The 24,230-nt window shown below is 56.0% G+C and overlaps 1 protein-coding gene across 3 annotated transcripts in view; it reads left to right on the top strand.

Moving 5' to 3' along the window:
• The first annotated feature begins 233 nt into the window (after positions 1-233).
• Positions 234-24,230, top strand: part of SMOX (spermine oxidase) — a 37,508-nt gene continuing 13,511 nt past the window's right edge. For 2 of the 3 annotated variants that reach the window (XM_012639289.1, XM_012639291.1), the window contains exons 1-2: positions 234-463; positions 23,635-23,868. In XM_012639289.1, the coding sequence (XP_012494743.1) occupies positions 23,661-23,868 (208 nt within the window). In that variant the 5' untranslated portion in view covers positions 234-463; positions 23,635-23,660. Of the gene's footprint in view, positions 464-21,267; positions 21,814-23,634; positions 23,869-24,230 lie in introns of those variants that run through there. The other variant, XM_012639290.1, reaches the window with a different exon arrangement.

The following is a 24,230-nucleotide window of genomic DNA, read 5'->3' as shown; positions in this document are numbered from 1 at the left end:
AAACCCCTTCTCCAGGGCCACCGCCTGGCTTCTGAACCCTTACTGACCTATGCTCTGCGCTCGGGCCTGCCCCGTGGTGGGTCCCCTGTGGGGTCTAGTTTAGGGAGAGAGAGAGAGGGTGTGTGTCCAGGTGGGAGCGCGCAACCCGGGCTTCCCAGGCAGGGACACCGCAGTCCCGGCTTCAGTGGCCTTTAGCTTCCCTGCCCCCGGCGGGGCGGGCCGGGGAGGGGCTCGGCGCGTCCCCGCCCAGAGGCGGAGCAGAGGGCCGGGCCGGAGCCGGGTGGGTAGGGGACGCGAGGCGGAGCGGGGCCCCACACAGGCCGCGGCGGCTGGCTCGGGCCCCTACGGTCCCGGCGGCGGCTGGAGGAGGAAGCCAGGCGGCTGGCGGCGGAGGAGAGGCGGAGGAGGCCGAGGCCGGAGCGCCGCTCGCCGAAGACTCACTTCCCCGGCTCAGCAGGGAAAGGTACCGCGCGTCCGATCCCGGCCCCGGCCCTGGCCCTCAGCCCTCCCCGGGTTTCAGGCGGGGGCTGCGGCCGCCGCGAGAGAGTGAGGGGCCCGGAGCGGATCCCGAGGGCTCGGCCGGCCCGGGGCTCTGGCGGCCAGCGCGGCGCTCGGGCGCTCGGGCCGGGGTGCGGGGCGTTCCGGGAGGCTCGAGGAGAGCGGTGGCCGCCGCGCCCCCCTGGCTCCCGTGGGGGAAAGCACTGGTGTGGCCCCGGGAGCGGCGATCTCGGGGCGAGGGTTACGCGGGTCCGGGCCAGGCGCCGAGGGTGGAGGGCAGGCGGGACCCTGCGGGCTGCGCAAGGGAGGGGAGCGCCCCGGGCACCCGGCAGGCGCTCCCCACGGGCGCAGACAAAGCCGGGCGCGGACACCCCGCGACGACTCGGGCGTCCCGGAGGGTGGGCACTGGGGAGAGGAGAGAAGGCTGCAGGGCGATGGCCAGGACACAGGGAGAGGCAGGGCTGCCCTCCCTCTGGGCTCCAGGCGTCCAGGTGGTGTCCTCGGAGGGCCCCGGATAGGGTGGGGAGCAGCTTTCTCCTAAGGGCCAACTAGGGGCTCATGGGTTGTCCCGGGCTTGGCGGGAGCCAGGCTCGGAAAGGAGTCGGATGTGTTGGAGTGCTCGCTTTGGGGGAGGGGCGGAGGGAAGCCACGACCCTGGGGGTCAGGGGCCTGCGGACCCCTCGGAGCTCGCGCCGGCAGGGGCTCTGCCCGGTGAGCTAAGCGGTGTCTGGCACGTGTAGTGTGAGGAGCCCACAGGTTGTTTGCAGAACCTGCCGGTGGTGGCACATCACGCACGTACCAGTCCGCTGGGGCAACTTGGCCGCGGTTGGAGCAAGCAGCAGGTGCCCGGGGCGGGTGGGGCGGGTTGGTCACCGGGCGTGGGCATGAATGGAGGGCCGGGTAGGCGTGCATATGAAAGTGTGTGAAGTGAATGTCCCCACATTTGCATTCTGCCACCTCTGCCCCCTTCCCTCTTGTTCCAGGCACAGTGCTAGATGGCCCCTTGCGGGGCGGGGAGGTGGTATCCCGGGTGGAGGCGTCGCAATTCCTGCCACTGGCCAGTGCCTCCGCTTGGGCTCCAAGGCCCCACCCCTGTCCCCCTTTACTCAGTGACCTTCCCGCTCTCCAGTGTTAGAAGTAGGTTTCTTTCCCTCTGGATCATTCACAGCCCTATAAGAACACGCTTTGCCTCCCACCTCCCATTCTGTAGCCCCTTTTTTGCCTTGATCCCTCATTGCCCTCCAGCTAGGGACCCTCTTCTCTTCACAGCAGAGCTTCTCGGGGGAGCTGGCTGTGCCTGTCCCTGTAGGGCACATCGCGTGAGTTCTTCAGACGGTTGGACCTGACTTCCCTTCCACCCCTTCACTGAAGCTGCCTCAGCCAGGGTTGCCAGTGATTTCCCCACAAGCAGATCTTCCCCCTCCCTTGGTCCCCTTGAATACTCCTTCTCCCTAGAACCAATGTCCTCCCTTGGCTCCTCGTGGTTTTCCTCTTCCCTTCCCAGCTGCGCCTTCCTTGGTCTTTTCAGACAACTCCTTCACTCAGCTCTAGATGCTGGGGGGCCCCAGGGCTCTGTCCCCAGCCCCCTGCTCTCCCCAGACTCCCCTTTTTTCCCTTCTCTTCTATTTACATCCCTCCCAATTCATTCTTTATGACTTTAAAAATCAAGTATTAATTTATAAACACATAGATCTTAAATGTACATCATTTTCATTCTCATGATTTTAAATAGCAGATTTGGTATCCAGCCCCAGCCTCTCTGTCTAAGCTCCCATCTGATGCCTTATGATGTCCTGGATGACGAAAACCTTAGTGCAGATGAAACAGAGCCCCGAAAGCACTCCCTGGACATGATCTTCCCCAGGCCTTCCCATCTCAGTAAATGGCCCATAATCCACTCACCTTTTAAGGCAGGAAACCAGGTGGCATCAACTCCTCCAAGAGGTAGTTCTTCCTTTTGCTTCTTGTCATAGAATCTATCTCAGGCGTGTTCTTTGCACTCCTACTCCACCATTAGTGCCCTAGGCCACCTGCCCCAGTCCAAACTACTTTTTCAGTCTTTCCTGAATGGCCGAGTGTGGCTTATGCTTGTAATCCTAGCACTCTGGGAGGCCACAGCAGGAGGATTGCTTGAGGCCAGGAGTTTGAGACCAGCCTGAGCAATATAGAGAGACCCCTGCTTCCACAAAAAATAAAAAAATTAGCCAGATGTGGTGGCACATGCCTATAGTCCCAGCTACTTGGAAGGCTGAGCCAGGAGGATCTCTTGAGCCAAGGAGTTGGAGGCTGCAGTGAGCTATGAGTACACCACTGTGCCCTAGCCCAGGCAACAGATCAAGACCCTGTCCTCCCCACCGTCCACCCCCAAAAAGCCTTGCCTGAATGCTGTAGTCACAGTAGCTAACCCTCTCCCCATGTCTGCCCTTGCTTTCCTCTGATCCGTTTTAGCAGAGCATCAAGAATGATACAGAAAATTTTGAAGAGATCATCTCATTTCTCTAAAATCCTTGATAGCTCACTATTGTGCTTGAATAAGATTTCAAAGCTTTTCCCTGGCTTACCAGACCCTCCATGATCTGGCCACAGCTGACCTCCCCAGCCTTATCTTGACCATCATTCCCTTTGCATGATCCTTGATGGGCAGAGCTGAATCATTTCTGCCCCTTGAACACCCTAAGCTTTTTCCTGCCCCAGGGCCTTTGCTCGTGCTATCTTCTCTGCCTGGAGTGTTTTTTCTAGTAGTCTTTACTGGGCTGGCTCTGCTCCTTCTTATTTTTCAGGTCTCAACTTAATTATATGTTCCCCAAATGCCTTCCCAGTCTTGGTAGAGGGCCTCTCCTCCCCTGTAATTCATTACAGCATCTGACTTGCTGACTCTATCATGTTTATCATAGTCCATAACTGTTTGTGACAGGTGAATGTTTACTTTACTTTGTCTGCTTCTTAGGGGCTGGAACCTGTACTGAATGGACCATTGCTGTGTATCTAGTGTGGTGCCTGGCATGTAGCTGATGCCCAGGAAATCTTGAGCCAGGCGGGCAGGTTGGGGCTGGGCTGGGCAGAAAGGGGATAGGTATTATAGTCTGCACAGGAACCCCCTTTAAACCTCAAGTGACCCTGAGGATTTTTATTTTCTTTCCACAAAAGCAGTTGTGCAGATAGCTGTAACAATCAGAGGGGGCCAATGGGATGTGAAAAAGGGAAATGGAGAAGGTACGGTGGCTTGAGGGTGGCCTGTATGCTATAGGGGATTCCGGGGAGCATGGGGTGCCCACAGGATGTGAGTCTATGGGTTGGGGGTAAATGATTTTTCTCTGCTTTCTTTGGTGGAAATCCAAGCTGGGTCAACAGAGGTGTGTATGTGTGTGTGTGTGTGTGTGTGTGTGTGTGTGTGTGTGTTAGGTGGGAGGGAGATTCTCTAACTCAGGAGATGGGGACAGCCTGGGCAGGCAGGGATTTATTTCAGCCTACTCCCTTGGGTGACTGCTGGGTGCCCAGCCCTGGGGGTCTCCCTATAGACCCTTGTCTTTCTACCCATAGCTCTTCTGTTTACACAGAGGAGCCAGTTGACTGTTGAGTTGTGTGGCTGGTACTCTCAGAATGGAAGGCCAAGAGTCAGGGGACCTCAGATCTGGAAGGGAGGGAGCTAGGCCCTGGACAGGGGGGTAGGGATGGAACAGGGTATCACCATGAGGTGGCCATTGGAACTATGGGCTGGTGGTCCGCTTCTGGGGTTGGGCTGGCATGCCTAGGAAAGGCCTCGAGCTGGCAAAGGCAGGAACAAGGAGGGCATCCCCGTTGGAAGAAATCAGGCCAAGAGGTGGGGGCAGGGTCCTGGTATACTCACTGGGTACCAGGCATTGTTCTAAGGACTTTGCAAATATTGACTCCTTTAATCCTCTTAACAGCTCTATAATGTAGGTCTTATTCCCATTTTTAAGATGGGGAAACTCAGGCACAGTCATATAGCTGACTAGTGACAGAGGGAGGATTGAATCTAAGCAATCCGGCTCCAGAATCCAGGCTGTAAACCAGTCCACGCTGCCACTTCTCTCGCGCCTCTTAGACACATGCCAGCTGAGCGCTTCTCAACAAATGAGGTTTTTCCTGCCTCCCAGAGCTGCCTGGCCTTGGGGGTGGGGAGGTAGGAAAGAAGTCACACCCTATACGGTAGAAGGGGGTCCTGGCTCAGAGTGGGTGACTGAGTTTCTCTGCTTCATGCCCCACTTTTTCTTCCTGGAGCATCTCTGGACCGAGGCTAAGTAGCTGGGCATCATGCACACTGTGGTTTTGGGTGCCGGGGAGGTCTACAGTCTCTGGTATAAAAACAGCTCTCTGCTTGAGATGCTACTGTTAGAATGTTACCCCTGTGGTTTAGCATTGCCCTCGTCATCGGCCTCTTAAAATCCCAGCCTCCTGGGAGAGGACAGGGAGGTCAGATAGGGGGGCTCTGTGGATGAGCTGGCCTGTTTTGGATTCCATCTAGAATGCTGTGATGTGGAGCTTCAGGCTCGGCCTTGGGAAACCTGGGTCGGGGTCTGAGTTGGGCCAGGTCGAATGTGGAAGCAGATTTGGTGAAACAGAGAAATGGGAATTGGAAACTTAATTCACTTCACTGTTGGCCCTGCCCTGACCTCTTTTTGTGTGTCTGTAAAATGGGATTAGAGAGACATTTTTCTTTGCTCCCTAGTGATTGTAGAGGCCAGGAGAACTCTATGGGTTATGTGTTCAAGAGCTTTCTCCTTGCAGACCCAGTGTGAAGGAGCAGGGACTTCCCACGGGATGCTGGGCCTGAGGAACTGGGCCAGGAAGGAGGGAGGAGGGTGAGGCAGGTCTGCCTGAGAGGCTTTCCTGTTTGGGAACAAGGACACCTCTGGGCCGGTGACCTGGCCTCCCAGAGACCTGGCTGGCTGGCCGAGGAAAGGTTTGCTGAGCACACAGGGAGGGAGTCTATGTCCTCCATATTCTGAGCCACAGAGTTTAGGGAATGTGCCCGTCTATCTGGCAGGAAGAGAGGGAGGCAGGGTCGATGGGTGTTCTCTTCTGCATTTGGGGAAACTGAGGCACAGAGCAAGCACATTGCTGTGGGAAGTTCACCAGGCTTCATGGTTGTCAGGAGGTGCTTGCTTCTCTGTCTGGCAGGGGAGCACAGAGGAGGCCTGTCCACGGTGCCCGAGTCCTTGTCTTCTGAGTTGAGGTGAAGACTGTGGCAGAGCCTGAGGTGGGCAGGCCAGAGCTGAGGGTGGACTTCCTGACAACTAGATGCTGGGCCTTGTTGGCTGCAGTCGGCCCCTGGCATCTCCTGTGCCCCCAGCCTGGCGCTCCGAGGCTCTGGGAACACTGGACATGGTCCCCGCTCTCCAGGAAATAAAAGTGAGCCATGCCAGGTGTGCTACGATGTGGTGTGGTTCAGATCATCGTCCTGGAGGAGGTGGTGCTTTGAGAGGGTCCTGAAGTCCCGGGCAGCTTTGGCTGGCAGAGGAGGGGATTGGCATTCCCAGCGTGGAGTGGGAGCCCAGGCCTGGAGAAGTGGGTTGAAGCCAGGCTGGGCAAGGCCTTGACTGCCAAGCTGCTGAGTCTGGCCTTGATTCACCAGGTCCTAGGGAGCCATTGAAGGTTATAGGCTGTGGGTGCAATGACTTGATTAGAACAGTGGTCTATAAAAGTGCTTCTCAAACACTAACGCACACAGGTCACCCGGGCAAGTTGTTAACTGCAGGTCTGTCCTGTCTGATTCAGCAGGTCCGGGATGAGGCCTAAGACTGCATTTCTAATAAACTCCTGGGCAATGCAGCACTACTGGTCCATGGGCTGTGCTTTCTGCAGCCAGGATTTAGATTATGGTCTTGAGGGACAGGCGTAGTTCAGGGAGGGCCCGGAACAGGTAAAGGGAACCGCCTTGGCTCCTACAGACTGTGTCGGGGGAGGTGTAGGAACTGCCTGTGTGGGGGCTCCAGGGGGTGCAGGTGAGGCTGGGGCCAGGCAGAGAGGAGTGTGTAGGGGTTGTGGGGTGCAGGGGGCCACTCTGCTGGGAGGTGGGGCTGGGTGAGGGGCCTCTGGGCACTTGGGTCTCAGGCCAGGAACACAGGCCTGATTTGCAGGGCCCCCGACTGTGAGGAGCTCCCAAGACCACGAGGGGGTGTCTTGGGTGACTATGTCCCAGGGCAGGGTGACATGCAGAGGGCATGGAGGGTGCCTTATCTCTGTCCGCAGCTGAGTCTGGCGCGGTGGGCAGCCAATCTGGGGTTAGCACCCTTCCTCCAGCCAGGGCGGGGCCAAGAGATTGGGGAAACAGCTGACTCCAGCCCTCCAGCTCCAGCTGTGACATGTTCTCATAAAAGCCCTCAGTCTCCCCAGCTGCTGGGCCATCTCCCCCAGTGTGTGTGGTGTCCCTTGTCCTGGCCTATGTGAGTCCTTGATGCTGTCGCTGATGGTTACTTGAGCTGCTGTCGGGGTCTTATCCCACTCTGGCTACCTCCCTCATGCACATGGGAGTTGGGGCGCCTGGATGCTTCTCTTGGCTCTGCCCCTGGCTGGGCCACTTCAGGCAAGTGTCTGCTCCCCTGTGAGGCCTCAGTTTCCTTATCTGTAAGCTGAGGGGTTCAGTGCCCTGCTGGGAGGAAGGGGGGATGTCACAGTGTTTGTTGGGTGGGGCATTGCATCTTCCCAGTGTGGCAGCTTAACACATTTTTGTTTTGGCTTAATATTAAAACTAGCATGCTAATGATGCAGTAGAATTAGCAATTTGCTTGGAAAAACCTGTCCAGCTTGCTTTGGGGGTGTCTCCCAAGGCCCCTTGCTCTCTAGGCTCTGCATGTCCTGGGGCGAGTATCTCAGGGCACTGGTCAGTTGAGGTCCCCCCAGATGCTGGCAGGGGGGTAGTGGTCACCACACCCAAAGGAAGGTGGGGAGGGCAGACACTGAGGGCAAAGGTTCTGCTGCTCTGGGCAGTGCTGAGAGGGGCTGGCAGGGTGGCGGTTGACATGCTCTCAGTCTGAGCTCCCCAGATATCTGTCCCACACATAAGGCCGCCAATCACACCCCCCTTTGATCTGTGTGCCTGTGCCAGGCTGTGCTTCTTGGGTGGGAGGGGGCAGCATTTCTCAAAGACTATTCTGAGCAATCTCAAGGGTTCAGGGACAAATAAGGGTGGAAACTGGCAAATTCACTCCACTAGCCTGTGGGAGGTTCGGAATGCATTTAAGAAAATTAAAGGCTCTGATAAGTCCTGTAGAACAGAAACCATTTATTGTTTCCCAAACTGACCTGATGGTGGACATCAGTTTTTAAAGACTTCCAAATAATATCCCACCGACAGATGCCCTTTGTGAAGAGCTGATGTGGAAGGGTGCTGCTCACTGGGAGACCACAAACGTGGATGGTGGACAGGCCCAGAAATGCTGGGGAGGAAAGGAAGGATGGAGGGATAGCTTCCTGGACTTGGTGGCATGGGCTGGGCACATTTAGACAGTCAGTGGAAGAAAAGAGCACTACAGAGGGAGGAATGGCCTGGATGTGACCTGGGCCCAAAGCCAGCCCTGGGTTCTTGTGGCAACAGCTCTGCTTCGCTGGGTGCATGAGGAAGGGAACTGGAGGGAGCTTCTGGTGCCCAGAACCCCACGGTAGCCAGGCCTGGGGCTTCCAGATTCTGGGAGGGCCTTTGCCCTACACCTCCCGCCACCTCCTTGCTCTACAAGTTCTCCCAGCCTTTCATCTCAGAGATTAACAGAGCAGGGATGTGATCTCCAAGCAAGAAGCCAGACCTTTCTGTGCCGTTTCCCCATTTGCACCATGGGGATAATATTACTTCCTTTGCGGGGTCGTTGTGACACTGGGATACCTGTGGCAGCTCTTCCTAGTGTGATTAACATGGCTGGAGGCTGTGTCTTCTCGGAGGGACCCTGCAAGGGGACATTCATTGAGGACATGAGAGGCATAAAAGCCAGCAGAGAGCAGCTCGAGGCTTGGCGTGGAGGCCTGGCTAGACCCGAGCAGTCTTAGAGGAGAAGGGAGAGCGAGGACCAGGCTAGCCAGGACCGGCTTCCTGGAGGAGGCATGGCCAGCCAGGTGGGCAGCTTTGGGCAGAATGAGAAGTCACAGGCTTGGGTTTGGGAGTCAGAGGATCCTGGTGGGTGTGTGTAGGAGACAGGTGGCCCACGGGCAGGGAGGAGGCATCAGGGACCTGCCTTCCTTCATTAGGCCATAGGGAGCCATTGAAGGTTTCTGAGCAGGGCAGTGATGTGATCAGAGCAGTGCGTTAGTGAGAAATGAGGCTGGGATGTACAGTAATGGTGGGCTGTGTGTGTGTGTGTGTGTGTGTGTGTGTGTGTGCGTGTGTGCAGGACCTCCCTTGGAGTGGCTGTGCCCCCTCATGGGCTCAAAGTGTGGGGAGTGGTCAGGTTGCCTATGAGACCCTGATCCTCAGAACCTCAGGACAGTCATGAGGCTACCCTGCCTTGCCCTGTTAACGCCTCACTTCCTGTGCAGCGTGAGGACTCTTTGTTCAGCAGCTCAGGTGGAGGGATGCGGGGTGGCATTACTCCTACCCAGGAGGAGGAGCTGCAGAGAGGCAATGTCAGGTGCTTGCAGGCTGCTGGGGGGACGATGGCCCTCAGGGAGACCCTGGGAGGGAGCTGGGTGGGCTCTTACCCAGCCCCAGCTGCTGTCTCCTGTTCTCCTTTGCTCTCTTGTCTGTCTTCCTCAGACAGGCAGGAGCCCAGGGCTCTCGACATCCAGGGTTGGGAGGATGGAGGAGGTAGAGAAGCATCTGGGTTTAGGCAGAGCAGGGTGGCCCAGCTCGGGGAGAATGCAGCACCCCTGATCCCCTCCGTCTAGATTCCCTTAACCTCTACCTGCTTCCAGGGGAAGGTATTAAGGAAGGTGTGATTTAAGGCCAGGAGGAGAAGCTCTTGGAAATGAGTTGTAGCTTATTAGAAAACAGAACGAAGAACCTAGCCACCCCTGCCAACTCTGCGCCGGGCCCTAGCAGACACGTAGTTCCTGTCCTCCCCACACAGTCCCATGAGGCCTGAGCTAGGCAGGATGGGGCTCACGCCCAGGCTGTGGGACATCTGGAGCTATGCCCTCTCCTCACCCAACAGCCCCCCCTCAGAGCCTGTCCTCAAACCTGAAGAAAGGGTCCCCCCTGGGCCAGCCTAGCTCAGCTGCCTGCACTCCGGGTCCTGGCGGGGTGGGGAGCTGGGGGTACTTTGTGCAGGCAAAAAACGAGACCCTGAGTCAGCTAGATTTTAGGATGACTCAAGCAGGAGACACCCAGGACCACCAATGGGCAAACATTCTTAGGAAAGATTTTTTTAAAGGATGCTTTTGAATGTTAAACACACAGGGCCCTTTTACATGCTTTTATTTTGAAACATTCATTTAAGACATCATACACGATGTGAAACCTTGTGAGTTCATCTGAGAAGGTTCTGAGTTGACAAAGTAGCTCAAGGAAAGACAATGAACTTGACTCCTTGGTTAGATTTAAAGAAGAGTAAGACCTGGGAGCGGGGGACTTAGTATCTTACTAAGTAAAGTTTGGAGCTCATTCTTTGGGGTGGCAGGTTGTGAAACCTCTTTGAACCTCACTTTTCTCCCCTGTAGCATGGGGGTACTGACGTGAGGGTTGAGATATTCCGTGCAAAACGCTTAGCACCTACTCTCTACCTCTGACGTATTCAGAGAAAAATAGCGATAACCGTGATGATAGAATTTTAAGAACAGACTTTTCTTGGTCTCAAAAGCTGGTGAGTTATTAAGTCTCTCTTTGAACTCAATACCAGGGCCTGAAGAATATGTTTATTGTCCAAACACCGCGTCTTAACTCCGTAGGTGTTTTATGGATTAAGTCACGGGCCCAGGGCCCACATGTGCATTTTGAAATGAACACCACTGGCTTTTGAGAACCTGGTTCCAGCTCTTGCTTGGGTCCGGGGCTGTGCTTCCAGGCGGAACTTTATCAAGAACCCTTAATTGTGTGGTCTTGTGCACTCCTTAGGAGAGCACAGTTAAAGCACCCTGAAGTCACCAGAAGGGGAAAATCTCGGGCCAGTGAGAGGAGGTGACTGTCTAGATAGAGGGAGTTAAGAGTTAGTTGCTCTTTGAATTTTCTTTTGTGCCGGCAAAAACAGTTAGACAACGTCCCTGACCCCATTTATGGAGGAGGAAACCGAGGGTTAAGAGCTGTGGCCTGGCTAGTGTAGTGCCTGGCAAGCCTAAGCCAGCCCCATGGGGCAGGGAGGCCAGGGTGGCCTGCAGCCCACCCCACTAAGCGCCTAGGCCAGGAGGCAGGTGGCCTCTCTGTGGCAGCCCCAGGCTTTGGCAGTGAAGCTGGGGTGAGCTGCCAGGCTTTGAGATGTCTCCTGCCAGCCCCGAGTGCCCGGCACAATGTGTGCGGTGTCAGTATGTGGGGAGGGGTAAGACAGAAGAGCCGAGCTGAGCGCAGTCCTAGGGCTGTCCCCGGGCTTGTCACCGGGAGGCTGAATGGGGGCCTGAAAACTAGGCAAGGGTTGAACAGAAAGAGCTGAGCTCAGTGTTGCCAAGCCCTGCCCTGCCCCTCACTCCATCTGGGTGGCCTCCATCATGCCTGTGGACCTCTTTGCACCTGTTTCCTCATCTGTAAAATGGGCAGCAGGGTGTTTGCATGAAGGGTTGCAATGAACAGAAAGTGCCCAGTACCGTGCCTGGCACAGGAAGGGTAAAATAAATAGAGGTTTGCTATGGGGTTCATCTGGCGTCTGGGTTTTTCTTGGTTATGTTTTCCTCTTCCATTTTGTGACCATGTATGCCCCCTTTGCTCTGTGATAAACTGTGTTGTGTCGGGATTCTAAGAGAGGCAGTTTTTCTGGAAAAGGGTTTAAAGTGGAGGAGGGCTCTTCTCCCCACAAACGTTGCCCAGACCCAGCAAACCTCAGACAGTTTGCCACTGGGGCTGCTGTGTCTCTGCGCAGGTCCCAGGCTGGACAGAGTGGGACCCTGTGGCTCAGGAGGAAAGATGGGCTTACAGGAGACCCCCCCTCCCAGGGGCTGGAGCCGAAAGCATAGTTGGGCTTTGTGCAGAGTCACGAGGGGCCGCCGAGGGGGAACTGCGCCCGGGCTGAGCTTCTCACAAGCCTCAGTTCTTGTAAGTGGTTTTGAAAGAGTCAGTGGAAAGTGCTGACTGGGCTGTCCTCCTTCACCCCAGAACTGTGAGGCTGCGGCTCCTGGCAGGGAGAGGGGAGAAGCCCCACCGGGAAGCCACCCCCTCATCTGCCAGCTCACACATCCCAGGGAGCAAGTGCCCCGTCTGCAGAATGGGTGGGTCTCTGTGCAGCCTCATGCTGGGGACACTGATTCATGTCAGGGCTGTGCCTGCAGGTGATGTCTGATGAAGAGGCGCTGTGTTTGGGGGTGTGCCCGAGAGGGGCAGGGCCTGGAGAAGCTCTCCCAACCCTGGTGAGAGCCCTGAGGGCAGAGCTGGGCTCAGGAATCAGGCCACCTGGGCCTGCCTCCCACCTGTGGGTCCTGCACCAAGGTATTTGGCTTGGTTTGTCTCTCCGACAACACAGGCTTGTTGGGAAGGGCCAAGGGGATGACCAGTTGACACAGAACTGGTCTGGGTTCATCCCAGCGGTGTCATGCCTGGTTACCCAGGTCATCCTGACTCCACCCTCAACCGCCCCCCAACGTCCTGCCATTCAGCAAGTCCCCAGGAGGTGGACACAGCCCTGTGCTGCAGGCTCACCTGGCAGAGGACTTCTCTGACCTCCCTGCATAGAGCAGCTCCCTGTCCTCCCACCCTGCTTCGCTCTTCACTGTGGCACTCGTCACTCTGACCTGTCAGATCCTAGAGGGGAGGCTTCTGGCCATTGTTGTATCCTGAGTGCCTCAGACAGTGCCTGGCACAGGGTAACCCCACTAAACCTCTCTGCAGCCACCCTGCCCTGCCCCAGGGCGCTGCTGCGGGGGAGCTTACCTGTCTAGGGCTTGCCAGGGAAGTCAGGGCGCTCCCTCCATGCCTGCAGCGGTGGGGCTGGGGAAAGCCCGGCGCAGAGGTGGATGTGGGAGGTGAGATGTGATGTGTCCTCCCCACCCGGCGCTGGGATTCCCAACATCCCCAGGCTGCTGCTGTCACTGGAGGGGCTCAGGTGAGTGCGTGGCAGCGGTGAGTTCTGGGAGAGAGGGAGAGCAGTGGTGTTGGTTTCACACCATGAGAGTTGATTGTAAACAGCGCCTCTGAGCCTTTGCACGTGCGGTTCCCCTGGCTGGAACTCACTTCTCTCTCCTGGAAATCTCCTCTGCCTCCTTCCGCAGCCCCATTAGGTGCCTCTTCCCATCCTTTTCTGAATTCGCCATGACCTTTATTGAGTTACCTGGCTGTGAGCTGCAAGGCAGGGCTGGGTCTCTTTAATCCATGGCTGTGTCTTCTCTAGGGACTAATGCAGTGCCAGGCAAGGCTGTGTCTTGGGGGAGACAAGACGTACAAATGTAGATTTCTCCATGGACTTCTGACCAGGAGCCTATGACCCAGTAGAGATCAGAGCAGATGTGATAGCAACTCCCACCTTACAGGTGAGGAAACAGATCACTCAGAGCTAGATCCCACCCCTGCACCCTGGGTCCTCGCCTCTAAGGGAGCAGTCCTGGTGCCGAGGCTGCACCTGAGTGGGCCTTGGAGCTGCAGAGGGGGAGTGGAGGAGGACCTGGCCGTGTGCAGTGGTGTGAGAGCAAAGACAGGCAGGACACCTATCTGGCTAGAGGTGCATCATATGCACAGAATGCAGAGGGCTTTGGAAGCCAGGCAGCAGCAGCTGCCTAGGCCAAGGTCCCCTCGCTCTCTCTGCCTCCTCCTCTCCTGCACCAGCAGACCCTGAGTGTCTCTGGTCTGGCCTGGAGTCTGTCAATGAAGCCTGCTCTAGAGCAGTGATTCGCAGGCTTGGCTATATATTGGCATCATGTAGGTCCCTAAAAATATATCCATGCTTGGGGTCCACCCCAAAGAGCCTGATTTAAATGACCTGGCGGGGTTAAGGGACATCTGTAAAAAGTCTCTAGGGGAGTCTAATGTACTGGTTGGGACAAACTTCCTGTCTCCTGGGCCTTGTAAGGTGTAAGGCCTGGGCCAGGCTCCCTGCCTACCCACCCTAGCCCTGCATTTCAGAAAAGATGGAGCTGAGGCTCTGAGTGGGAATGGGGGGTTTACTTGGGGGTCTCTGGAGAGACAGAGTTGCTAACTGTTAGTTACCTATTGCTGGGCAACAAATTATCCGAATACTGGTAGCTTAAAACAACAATCAATCTTTATTATGTTCATAGTTTTTATGGGTCAGGAATTTGGGAGCAGTTTTTTTTTTTTTTTTCTTTTTTTGAGATAGGGTCTCACTCACTCTGCCCTGGCTAGAGTGCAGTGGTGTTATCATAGCTCACTGCAACCTCAAACTCCTGGGCTCAAGGAATCTTCTTGCCTCAGCCTCCTGAGTGGTTGGGACTACAGGTGCATGCTACCATGCCTGGCTAATTTTTGTATTTTTTGTAGAGGTGGGATCTCACTATGTTGCCCAGGCTGGTCTCAAATTCCTGGCCTCAATGATCCTCCCACCTCACCTTCCCAAAGTGTGAAGATTATAGGTACTGCCCCTAGCCTAGGAGCAGTTTAACTGAGTGGAAGTTCTGGCTCAGGGTCTCATGAGGTTGCCAGTCATCTGAAGGCTTGACTGGGGCTGGGGAATCTGCTTCCAAGATAGTACACTCACATGCTTGATAAATGGTTTTGGCTGTTGGTAGGAGGGCTCAGTTCCTCACCTTGTGGGCTTCTCCATAGGATTTCTTCAGTGTCCTTGTGACATGGCGATCGGCTTCCCCCAGAGTAAGCTGTCCGAGGGAGCAAGGTGGAGGCCAGTGACAAAGTCTTTTATTACCTAGTCTTGGATGTCATATGCCATCATTTCTGCAGTATCCTATTAGCTACTAAGGTCAGCCTGGCAGGGAACTACACTAGGCCATGAATAGTAGGCAAGGATCGTTGAGGGTCATCTTGGAGGCTGCTGACTACACGGGTTGTCCTGTCATTGCACTTGTGGCCTCATAACCCTTGCCTGGTCCAAGCATCCCCTGCAAGTAGGATAGGGGGATGACCCTTCTGTCTTAATCCCCTGTTCCTTCCTGTCATCAGACCACGGCAGTGTCTCTGTGGAGTGGGGTGGCTCTCTCTCAGGCCTGGCAATCCTGCAGGAAAATATATGAACCATTGCTGCTATGTGCCTGGTTCTGGGCCAAGCACTCTGTGTGTACTGTCACACTCAACCCTGTGAGGCTGGTACTCTTTATCCCCATTTTACTGATGAGGAAACTGAGGCTCAGGTCACTCATCTAATAAGTGGTGGAGATTCAAACCACTGGTATCCAAATGCCGGTATGAGACCCAGGACCTGCGTGAAAACCATGGTGCTATGAGTCATTCCCAAAGGAGGGGACCATTCATTAAGTTGGATCATCCAGTGAAACCTGAGGAAGTATGCTTTTGTGATTGTGGGTGAGAGAGGGAGGTGTTTCTTCCTGTGGTCCCCCAAGGGCTGTGGTGACTTGGTCACCTCAGAACAGGGCTGGTATCCTGGTTTGGAGGCTATATAGGTGCGTGCTACCATGCCTGGCTAATTTTTGTATTTTTTGTAGAGGTGGGATCTCACTGTGTTGCCCAGGCTAGTCTTGAATTGTTTGTCCCTCCCTGGGTTTCAGCCCCATCAGGGGACCTTTCTTTCCAGGGGAGCGAGCAGCTCCTACTGGCCCTCCCCTGCTTGTGGCCTCGTCTGCTGTCTCCAAGGACAGTGCTGCACCAGTGTAGTCACCAGGTCAGTGACCAGCTGTGTTCTTTCTTATACCTCTGTAGTTGACGACTTCCTGGAGGGGGGATTCAGAGTTGAGGTGTCAGGTCTTGTCAGAGGGAGGGAACTTGGGCCAACAGGTCTCCTCCTGAGAGCTGCTGAAGGGAGCTGCGGTAGACTTTGCTGGGGACACGGGGACTGGCACGTAGGGCCTGGGCTCAGGGCTGGCCTCACTTAAGGTATAGGGATGACTGTCCCCATTTTACAGATGGGGAAAATGAGGCTGCTGTCTGGACAGCTTCATCCTCTCCAGGGGCACCCAGGGGTGGTGTAGTCATCCCGTTAGAGTCTTGACCGCTGAGCGGCATGGGGCTTGCCTACCTCTGGAAGATTTTGGGGTCTGAGGAGAAGAATGTGGGTCCTGCCTGTTGGGAGGTGACTTTCTACCTGGCAAGCCGGGGATGTCTGTGCACAGACATACACAGAGATGGGACACCAGGGCGTGGGGCATGGAGGAGCCTGGCGTTGGAGGTGGAAGCTGAGCTGGTGGGGCTGGCTCGGAGCTTGAAAGGCTCATGGGAGGCGTTCAGGGCAATTGCCCGGCACCTGCTCTGGTGTAGTGTCAGGGCGTGATCCACTCGCTACTTTGCTGAAGATGGGATCTGCAGGTTGGGTTTGGGGAAAGCAGTTGGGGTGTGGGCGCTGGGGGAGGAATTGCAGTCCCAGGTGCTGCTCTGGCTGGTCTCTCTACCTGTTTCTCCGGCTGACACCATCATCCGGGCCCCCAGCTGAGCCTTGTGCCCATCAGAAAATCCTACCCTTTCTCTGGCTTCTTTCTGAGCTTTCTTCTCCTCCTCCACCCCCAACTAAGCCCCTAGTTGGGTAGTCTCAGGCTCTGTCCCTGCAGGGAGCTGTAGAATTGCCTTATGTCTCCCAGGAATAAGGGTCCTAGGGACAATTAACCTGGGCGTGTTCAGGGGTATCCTGCCTCGCAGAGCATCAAGGGAAATGGAGACCAGCCCAGAGTGCTCACGTGTCCTGGTATGTCCCCTCCACCCTGCAGTGCCCCTGGGAGCCGTGTCTTTGGCTCTGTCCCCCATGCACTGAGCCAAGGGCTGCCTCTCCATGCTCCACACACATGCCCGCCACGGGCCCCTGGCTCCCTGTTTTCTTCTGAAATAGGTTTACAAAGCCTTTTAAAGTTGTGCTTTTAGGGACTTTACACTTTTAGGGAAGAGATGAGGGTGACAAAGACATTGTTCTTGGAGGGGAGTCCAGTGGCAGGTGGGAGGATGGGGCCCCTCCCCTGTGTTGTACTGTGAGGGCCAGAGGACATTGCTGGTGGGGGCTTTTCTCTTTTATGAGCTTGGAGTTGGCTAATGGCCACCATCTCTGGTGCCCCTGCCCCTCAACGCTGGGCAGGATGAGTCAGCGTTGGGGGGGGCTCAGCCCAGTCAGAATTGGGTTATGGGGTATATGACTGATGTCAGGGTCAAGGTCCAGTCTGATATTAGGGTTGGGGCCAAGGCTGAGGCTGGGTTCTGAGCCCAGATCAAGATTGGGGTTCTACAAATGAAACAACTCTGGGCCCTATGAGAGGCGAGTGGCCTTCTGGGGGATCTTCCTCCCTCTCCTTCCCTCTTTGAGATGACCCTTGCAGGTGGCCACACCTTTTAACTGTGCTGTGTCGCTTAGTCCTCCCAGCAGTTGTACTGAGTAGCCGTAGCTATCCCCATTTTACAGATGGGAAAGCTTGAAGACCAAAGGAGGCATTTAAATATCCCACAGGGCTTAGACAAGTGTACCGAGGAGGCCAGCTACAGAGACTCTGCGCTCGGGGTGGGTTCGGAGGTGTTGGCCAAGTGGGGCTGGGAGAAGGCAAGTTTCAGGCCCAGGGGTCACCTGGCAAGGGAGAGACTGAGCTGGGGCCTAAACCCAGGTCTCCAGGTCCCCCAGCCAGTCTGTTCTTTTCCCTCCCCTGCTGTCTCCTGGGTTCATAGGCTGTCCCTGCTCTGCCTGTACCCCCTTGTCCCCCTCCATGGCTGGCCAGGCCTGGCTCAGCAGTCCTGCTTCTTTTACTTCCTGGCTGGCCTGGTGAGGAGGCTGGGGAGGGTCTGGCTGGGAGGAGCTGGGGTTGAGGGGTGGGAGGAGCCTTGCCAGCAGACACAGAGCCCCTTTGTCTGGGCCGTTGTGCAAAGCAGCTGGTCTGGGATTTCTGGGCGTTTTTTACATTTGAAGAATAATTGCATTGTCTGGGGGGCCTCGAATCCAAATCCCTCCCCAGACCTGCCAGGCAGTCCAGAGATGTTCCCCTGGAGCAGCCCCCAGCTTCCCTCCCACATTCCCCCTCCTGTTAGGAGCCTGCAGGAGGAGAGAGGAGCCCCTCCTGGGAAATGAGGTGGGGCTGCCCTGGGGACTAGGGAGGAGAGGCTTAAAGTCCCCAGGGTTGGTCATGGAGGGTGCAGGTGGTGGGTCTCACAAGCAAACATGGGCTGTTGACACCCCTGTGGTTCACTCCCAGGGCTTGGCTGCGCTCACCCTGGGCAAGGGCTCCCCAGTCTAGCCTGGGGCCTGGGCCTGCTCAGTGGCTCTGGGGCTTCAGCCTCACCCGTGAGATAATAGACAACAGGATTTCCTGGGGTGAGATGCCCATGCTTTGGGGGCAGGCTGGGGGTGGGAGTGTTACATTGCAGAACCAGTGAGAGGGAGTCACGTTTCAGGGGCGACTTGTTGCTTCAGGAAACAGTAATGGAGCAGGCCTTGCTGGTGGTTTGAACAACGCACAGTCCTGCAGTCACACAACTGCACAACCACAGCACCTGCACAAAGTTGTCCATATGTTAGGAGAACCCAGAACCAGCTTCTCTGACATGAATGAGGGGGATGTTTCCGGCAGGCCTTCAGGTGGGCTGGGCTGGGGAGGCCCCAGGCTTTGGTGAAGTTGGGGGTCTGTGTGTGTGTGTCGTGTGGGGGAGTTGTGAGTGAGAACTGAAGCCGAAAAGGTGAGCTGGGTCCAGGGGGCAAAGGGCTGACGCACAGAGGCCTTTCCCATGCCCGGCACATAGCGGGTGCTCAGTGAATCACTGAGTGTTATTCCCTGGCCAGTGGAAGCCTGGCCGTGCTTGTCTTTGGAGGGTGGGGCTGGGGGATTGAGACAGGCAGGGATCAGATAGGGGAGGCACAGGCAGGCTCCTGGGGAAGCTGGGGGTGGAGGTGACAGTGATTCAGGCCATGAGGCTGACATGGTTTGACCTGATAGATAAGGAGGGTCTTCCACTAAAGATGCCTCCAGTTTTGAGCCTTGAGTTTGCACCAGTGGTTTTACCTCAATGAAGGAAGTGCCAGGAGACGTGTGGTGCCCCAGCTTAGTTCTGGGCATTTCCAGGAGGGCTCGGCAGGGTCAGATGTTAGAGACCAGGACTAGTGTTTGGCCATTAGGAGGCCCCTGTTTGAGGGTAAATTCTTTTCTCTCCTCCCCTCTCCTTCCCTCCTCCCCTGCCCCCCTCCTCTCCTCTCCTTCTCCTCTCTTTCTCCTCTCCTTTTCCTCTCCTCTCCTTTCCTTTCTTCCTTTTCTTTTCTTTTTCTTTCTTTTCTTTCTTTCTTGATAGAGTCTCACTCTGTTGCTCTGGCTAGAGTACAGTGGTGTCATCATGGCTCACTGCAACCTCAGACTCCTGGGCTGGAGTGATCCTCTTGCCTCAGCCTCCCGAGTAGCTGGGACTACAGGTGCACACCACCATGCCCCTCTAATTTTTTTTCTTTCTTTTGTTTTTTATTTGCTTCAAGGGAGGAACTCAAAGCATCTAATTTTTCTATTTTTAGTAGAGATGGGGTCTTGCTCTTGCTCAGGCTGGTCTTGAACTCCTGAGCACAAGTGATCCTCCCGCCTCAGCCTCCCGGAGTGCTAGCATTACAGGCATGTGCCACTGTGCCTGGCTGAGGGTAAATTTCTGGGGAGGGTGACAAAATGAACTTGGTGAGGAATTTGGGGGCAAGGAAGTGGCAGTCAAGACAAAGCTTGGCTGCTTGTGCCCCCTGGTCACCCTGCCTCTGAGTCTTCATCCATCTTTGGCGACACTGCCATGGGACAGGGTTTTCCTTCCCTCTTCCTTTCTCTTTCCCCTGCTGCCTTCCTCTGTCCAGTGTGTCTTCTTGGGCAGCTTCAGGGAGTGTGGTATTGGCTCTGGGCAGCTGGGGGAGGCAGTGGCCTGCAGGCCAGAGAAGTGGCTGGGGGTGGCAGCTGGGCATCTTGAATGGAGTGGGGCACTCATGCCCTGGCTGGCCTGATTTCTTGAAGCTCCCAGGCTTGGCCTGCTTGGGGACACAGGAGCACGAACTCGAGGGCCCGGGTACAGGCACTGGGCAAGAGGCCCCAGCTCCCACCCCCCTTTTGCCATGGAAGCCGGAGCAAGAAGGCAAGTGTCTGTTGCTCTCCCTCCTTCCCCTCCTCCTCCTCCTCCTCCCTGCCTGGCTGAGCCAGCACTTTTTTCTTCTCTCCTTTATCTGCTTGAAGAGTACAGGGTGTTCTGTTTCTCCTGTGCATACAGATCAAGGAGCGGATGTTATTTATTTCTTTCTTTCCCCAAGGCAAGAGAAGGACAGGCAGGCACCGAGGACCATTTAAGTGATTCTTCTTCCTCAGTAAGGCAGTTTCTCATAAATTAAAAGAAAAAAATCCAAAGGGAAAGGAAAAGGTGACACAAACCAACAGAAAACAAGTTGCCCCTCCTCCCTGGAGATAACAGAACTCTCGAAGGTCCAATTGAGCACTTAGCACTTAGTACCTGTCCTGGCTCTGTCTTTTCTTCACTTTTGGTTGGACCCTGGGGTGTGTTGGCTCTATGGGCTGACATGTGGCTGCAGGGCAGACTCCCTTCCCTGCCTTCTGTGGGCTGTGTGTGGGGCTCCTCTGGCTTCTTGGGGATACAGGGGTTGACTGGCTCATCTGGTACAAGACCTGAGGAGGCACAGGACTGTGGGATTAGCAGTGAGGGTCCCATGGACTCATGTGGCCCCTGCTTACCTGCATCACCTCCACCTGGCACCACGTGTGTGACGTCTGAGTGCAAGGTCTCTGAGACCTGGTGTGGGGAGCTGGGGGTTCTTTCTGTGCTCATCTAATGGGCAGAGCGCCTGCCCCACTTCCTACAGTCTGTTCCACAACCCATTCCAAAGACAGTCTGTTCATAATGTAGCTGCAGACCTTGACAAGTTATTTTCATGCAGGAGGACCTAGAAAATGCTGGCAATCTTGTGACATCAACATAGGGCCTTATTTGACATCCGGACAGTGTGGTGAGGACAAGCTGGCCCAGCTGGCCCAGCAAGGCTCCTGGATCCAGGAAAGCAGGTAGCTGGCTGGCACTGCCCTGCTGGTGACAAGCGCTCTTCCCCCAGCCTGGGCAGGAGCTTATCTGGTCTCCTGGTTTTCAGAGGCGGTGCCCAAAGAAGCCTAGGGGATTCTGTGATGAGAGGGACCCCCAGTTTAATGCCTGTTACATCCTGTACCCCACAGCAGCTTTTCAGGAAGGGGTTCCACCAGGAAGGTGTGAGAACCACTGCCCCTTTAGTGTATACGAGAGGTTCTTTGGGGGTGAGGGTGGTCTGGGACAGGGGCGCTGGCAGGGCCCCCCCAGTCCTGGGGAGCTGGGGTGAGGAGGCGGGGCGGCAGCAGCGCCACGTCAGTCGCCAGGTGCCTGGTAGCGGTGGCGTCACGGGCAGCGGTGGCGTCACCGTCGCAGCTGGCGCGGGGCCCTCCAGGAGCACGCAGCGTGTTTACAAACCTGACGCAGCGTCCAGGGCTCGGCGGGCAGACATCCGGCAGTGGCATCATCGCTGACCCCTCCCCGTCCGCCCCGTGTGTGCGGGCAGCCACATCCTCACCTCTAAATTTAGTCCGCAGGAAGGACAACCTGGGGGAGGGGGAGGAGGGGAGGGATAAGGGTAGGGGAGGAAGACTCGAGCCAGCCCTAGCACCTCTGGGGGCAGGAGGAGAGGGGACGAGAGTCAGGACAGAGGAGCGGGGAAGAGGAAAGGGCCCAGCCCCCTGGGAAGGCAGGGACAGAGGCTCTCTTGGAAGGGGGCGGGGAGCCCCTGCCTCTGAGCGGGGAGGCTGCCCTGAGGGGCTCCGGGCCTCGGGCGCCACCTCCCGGCCCTCTTGGAAACCGGTTCTGCCCGAGTCGCCGGCCTGGGTCGCAGGGGGTTTGGAGGGCGTTTGAGGCGGAGGAGGAGGGTATCCCTGTCTGGGCCCTGGCGTGGCATCGTCGTCGTCGCATCTCACATCCGCAGGTGCAAGGGGGCGGGGAGGCGCGAGGAGCAGCTTCCTGGCCTGAGCATATCTCGAAAACGCCCCTTTGCTAAACCTATGATGAAGTGACGTTGGAGGACGCTGTGCAAGTGGCATGGAAACCTCAGTGGTCAGATCTTGAGACGTGCCGAGAAGGAAGTCCGTGCGCCGGCCTTTGGTTGGTTGAATACTTGATTGGAAGGCAGGAATGCACATCTTGCTATCGAGGTAAACAAAAACACATACATACAGTGAATTGCGCACATCTTACATGTGCAACTCAATGCATCTTTGTACGTATACGTGCAACGACTGGAATCAAGATACATACTCCCTCTACCCCGTCAAGTTTCCTCCTGTCCCTTTTCAGTCATCTCCCCTTCCTCATAACCTCTCTTCTGACCCCCATCTTCACAGGTTCGGTTTACCTCTCCCTGAACTTCCTGTCTGTGGAGTCATCCAGCATGTGCTCTTTTATCTCTGGCTTCTTTTGCTCCGTGTAATGTCTTTGAGGTGCGTCTGTGTTGTTGAGAGCTTCAGTAGTTGGGTTCTGTTTATTGCTGACGAACATTCCATTGTACGAATTACGCCACATACAGCACAATGTATTTATCTAATCTCCCATTGATGGACCTTTCGGATATTTCTGTTTGGGAGTTGTTATAATAAAACTGCTATGCGCGTTCTTTAACATGTCTGTTTGGTGGAATATGCCCTCTTTCTCTTGGGTCTATTCGTGGGAGTGAGATTGCTATGTCACGTACAGCTTTAGTAGGTATGGGTGACAGTTTTTTATATGCCCCTTGTCTGCCGCCCTCCACCCACATTTGTCCCCTGTTAGATCCTGGATACTATTAGATTCTGCAACTTCTGCCAATGAAACCTCAGCAAAGCCAACTGGAATCTCAGTGGCTTATAACAGGGAAGGAACAAGGACACGATCAGAGCTCAGTGACCCCCCCCCCCAGGATGGCCCCCAGATGCCTCCAAAACCTCCTGGTCATTCTGGGAAGAGAATGGCAGCCTCTCCTAGCCCTAGGGCCAAATTCAGGGACCCCTTCGCCTCCTGGCCATCAGCTCCCCTAGTCTGGCGTCTCTGAGCAAGCTGGCTTAGTGTAACTGTCAATTTCATGTCTGGCCTCTGGTGCCACAGGTCCTCATGGTCCACCGTTTCCTGGGTTCCTTGCTGCTTTGCGGTGACTGAGGGGCTGGGTGGCTGGGGAAAACAGCCTACCCGGAATAGCAGGCTTGTTGGATGCTGGCCTCGTGGCACTTACGGGGGGGAGGGCGGGACTATGTCCTGCCCACCAAATTGCCACCTCATTGAGGCTGTGAAAGACCAACGGAAAGCCAGAGGAGAAGAGAAGGGGCAAGGGAGAGACAGAGAGAGTGCCAGGGGAGAGCCAGGCAAGGGAGGGAGAGCAGAGGGTCCAGCGTTGTGTACGCAAGTATCCGGGGGTTGGTGTGGGCCTCCTGGGGTCCACGCAAGTATCCTGGGGGCTGTGTGAGTATCCTGGCATTGGCGTGAGCTTCTTGGGGTCCGTGCAGGTATCCTGGGGTCTGTGTGAGCATCCTTGGGGTTGGCACGAGCCGGACCACAGCAGCTGCGCTGGGCTGGGCTGGTCTGGGACTAGCAGCCCTGGGGTCAGTCTGACTTTGGCCTTCTTGGTCATCTCCTCACTGGCCACTTTTTGTCTCCACTTTGGGGCCTGTGGTCAGTGAAGAGGTGGCGGCTAACAGCTTTGGGGGTGGGATTGAGGATTTCCGTGGCTGGGAATGGGCTCCCAGGTCTGCTGCCCACTGGTGGGGTCCCAAACTACATCCCTCTCTTTCTTTTTCCCTCCCTTCCTCTCACCTCCCCATGGCTCTTCCTTCCTCCCTTACTCATCCTTCAGAGGTGGCTCTTCTTGTCCAGGTCCTCAGGGAGGGAGAGGGGGGACTTGAGGTTCCCCCAGAGGGCAGAGTGTGACGGGAGCCTGTGCGTGTCCCTTGGGGCAGGTGGGAAGCAAAGGCAGGGCAGGTGATCTGCGACACCCCCTCCTCCCACAGGTTCCTAGGAGGCGAGTGCGGACGGTATGCAAAGTTGTGAATCCAGTGGCGACAGTGCGGATGACCCTCTCAGTTGTGGCCTTCGGAGAAGGGGACAGCCTCGTGTGGTGGTGATTGGCGCCGGCTTGGCTGGCCTGGCTGCGGCCAAAGCACTTCTCGAACAGGGCTTCACGGATGTCACTGTGCTTGAGGCTTCCAGCCGCATAGGAGGTCGCGTGCAGAGCGTGAAACTTGGTAAGTGCCAGCCCAGCCCAGCCTAGCCATCTCCCAAGGTCATGCTTTTGTTCCCTAATCCCTGGCCCTGCCTGAAATATTATTTTAGCTCCTCCCCTGGGATAAATGTTCCATCATGCATCCTGCCTGGGTGTTTTCCTGAAATTTCCCTTGCCCCTCGCGGCAGCCCTCCGAGGTGCACATGGTGGGGCTCTGATCTGCATTTGTGGAGAATGCTGGCTTGATGCTGGCCTGGGGTTCACAGTGTTTAGGAGGAAGGGGACACCAAAGCTCTATGGCCCTGCATAGGCCAGTTTCTATTTCACAAGAAGTAGAATTGGGCAAGTTCCTATTAGTCATCAACTTTTTTTTTTTTTTTTTTT

The sequence above is a fragment of the Propithecus coquereli genome, unplaced genomic scaffold (assembly GCF_000956105.1).
Source record: "Propithecus coquereli isolate 6110/MARCELLA unplaced genomic scaffold, Pcoq_1.0 Scaffold139, whole genome shotgun sequence".
Taxonomy (NCBI): domain Eukaryota; kingdom Metazoa; phylum Chordata; class Mammalia; order Primates; family Indriidae; genus Propithecus; species Propithecus coquereli.
The sequence above is the reverse complement of the archived record's forward strand: the minus strand, read 5'-3'. Positions and strand labels throughout refer to the sequence as shown.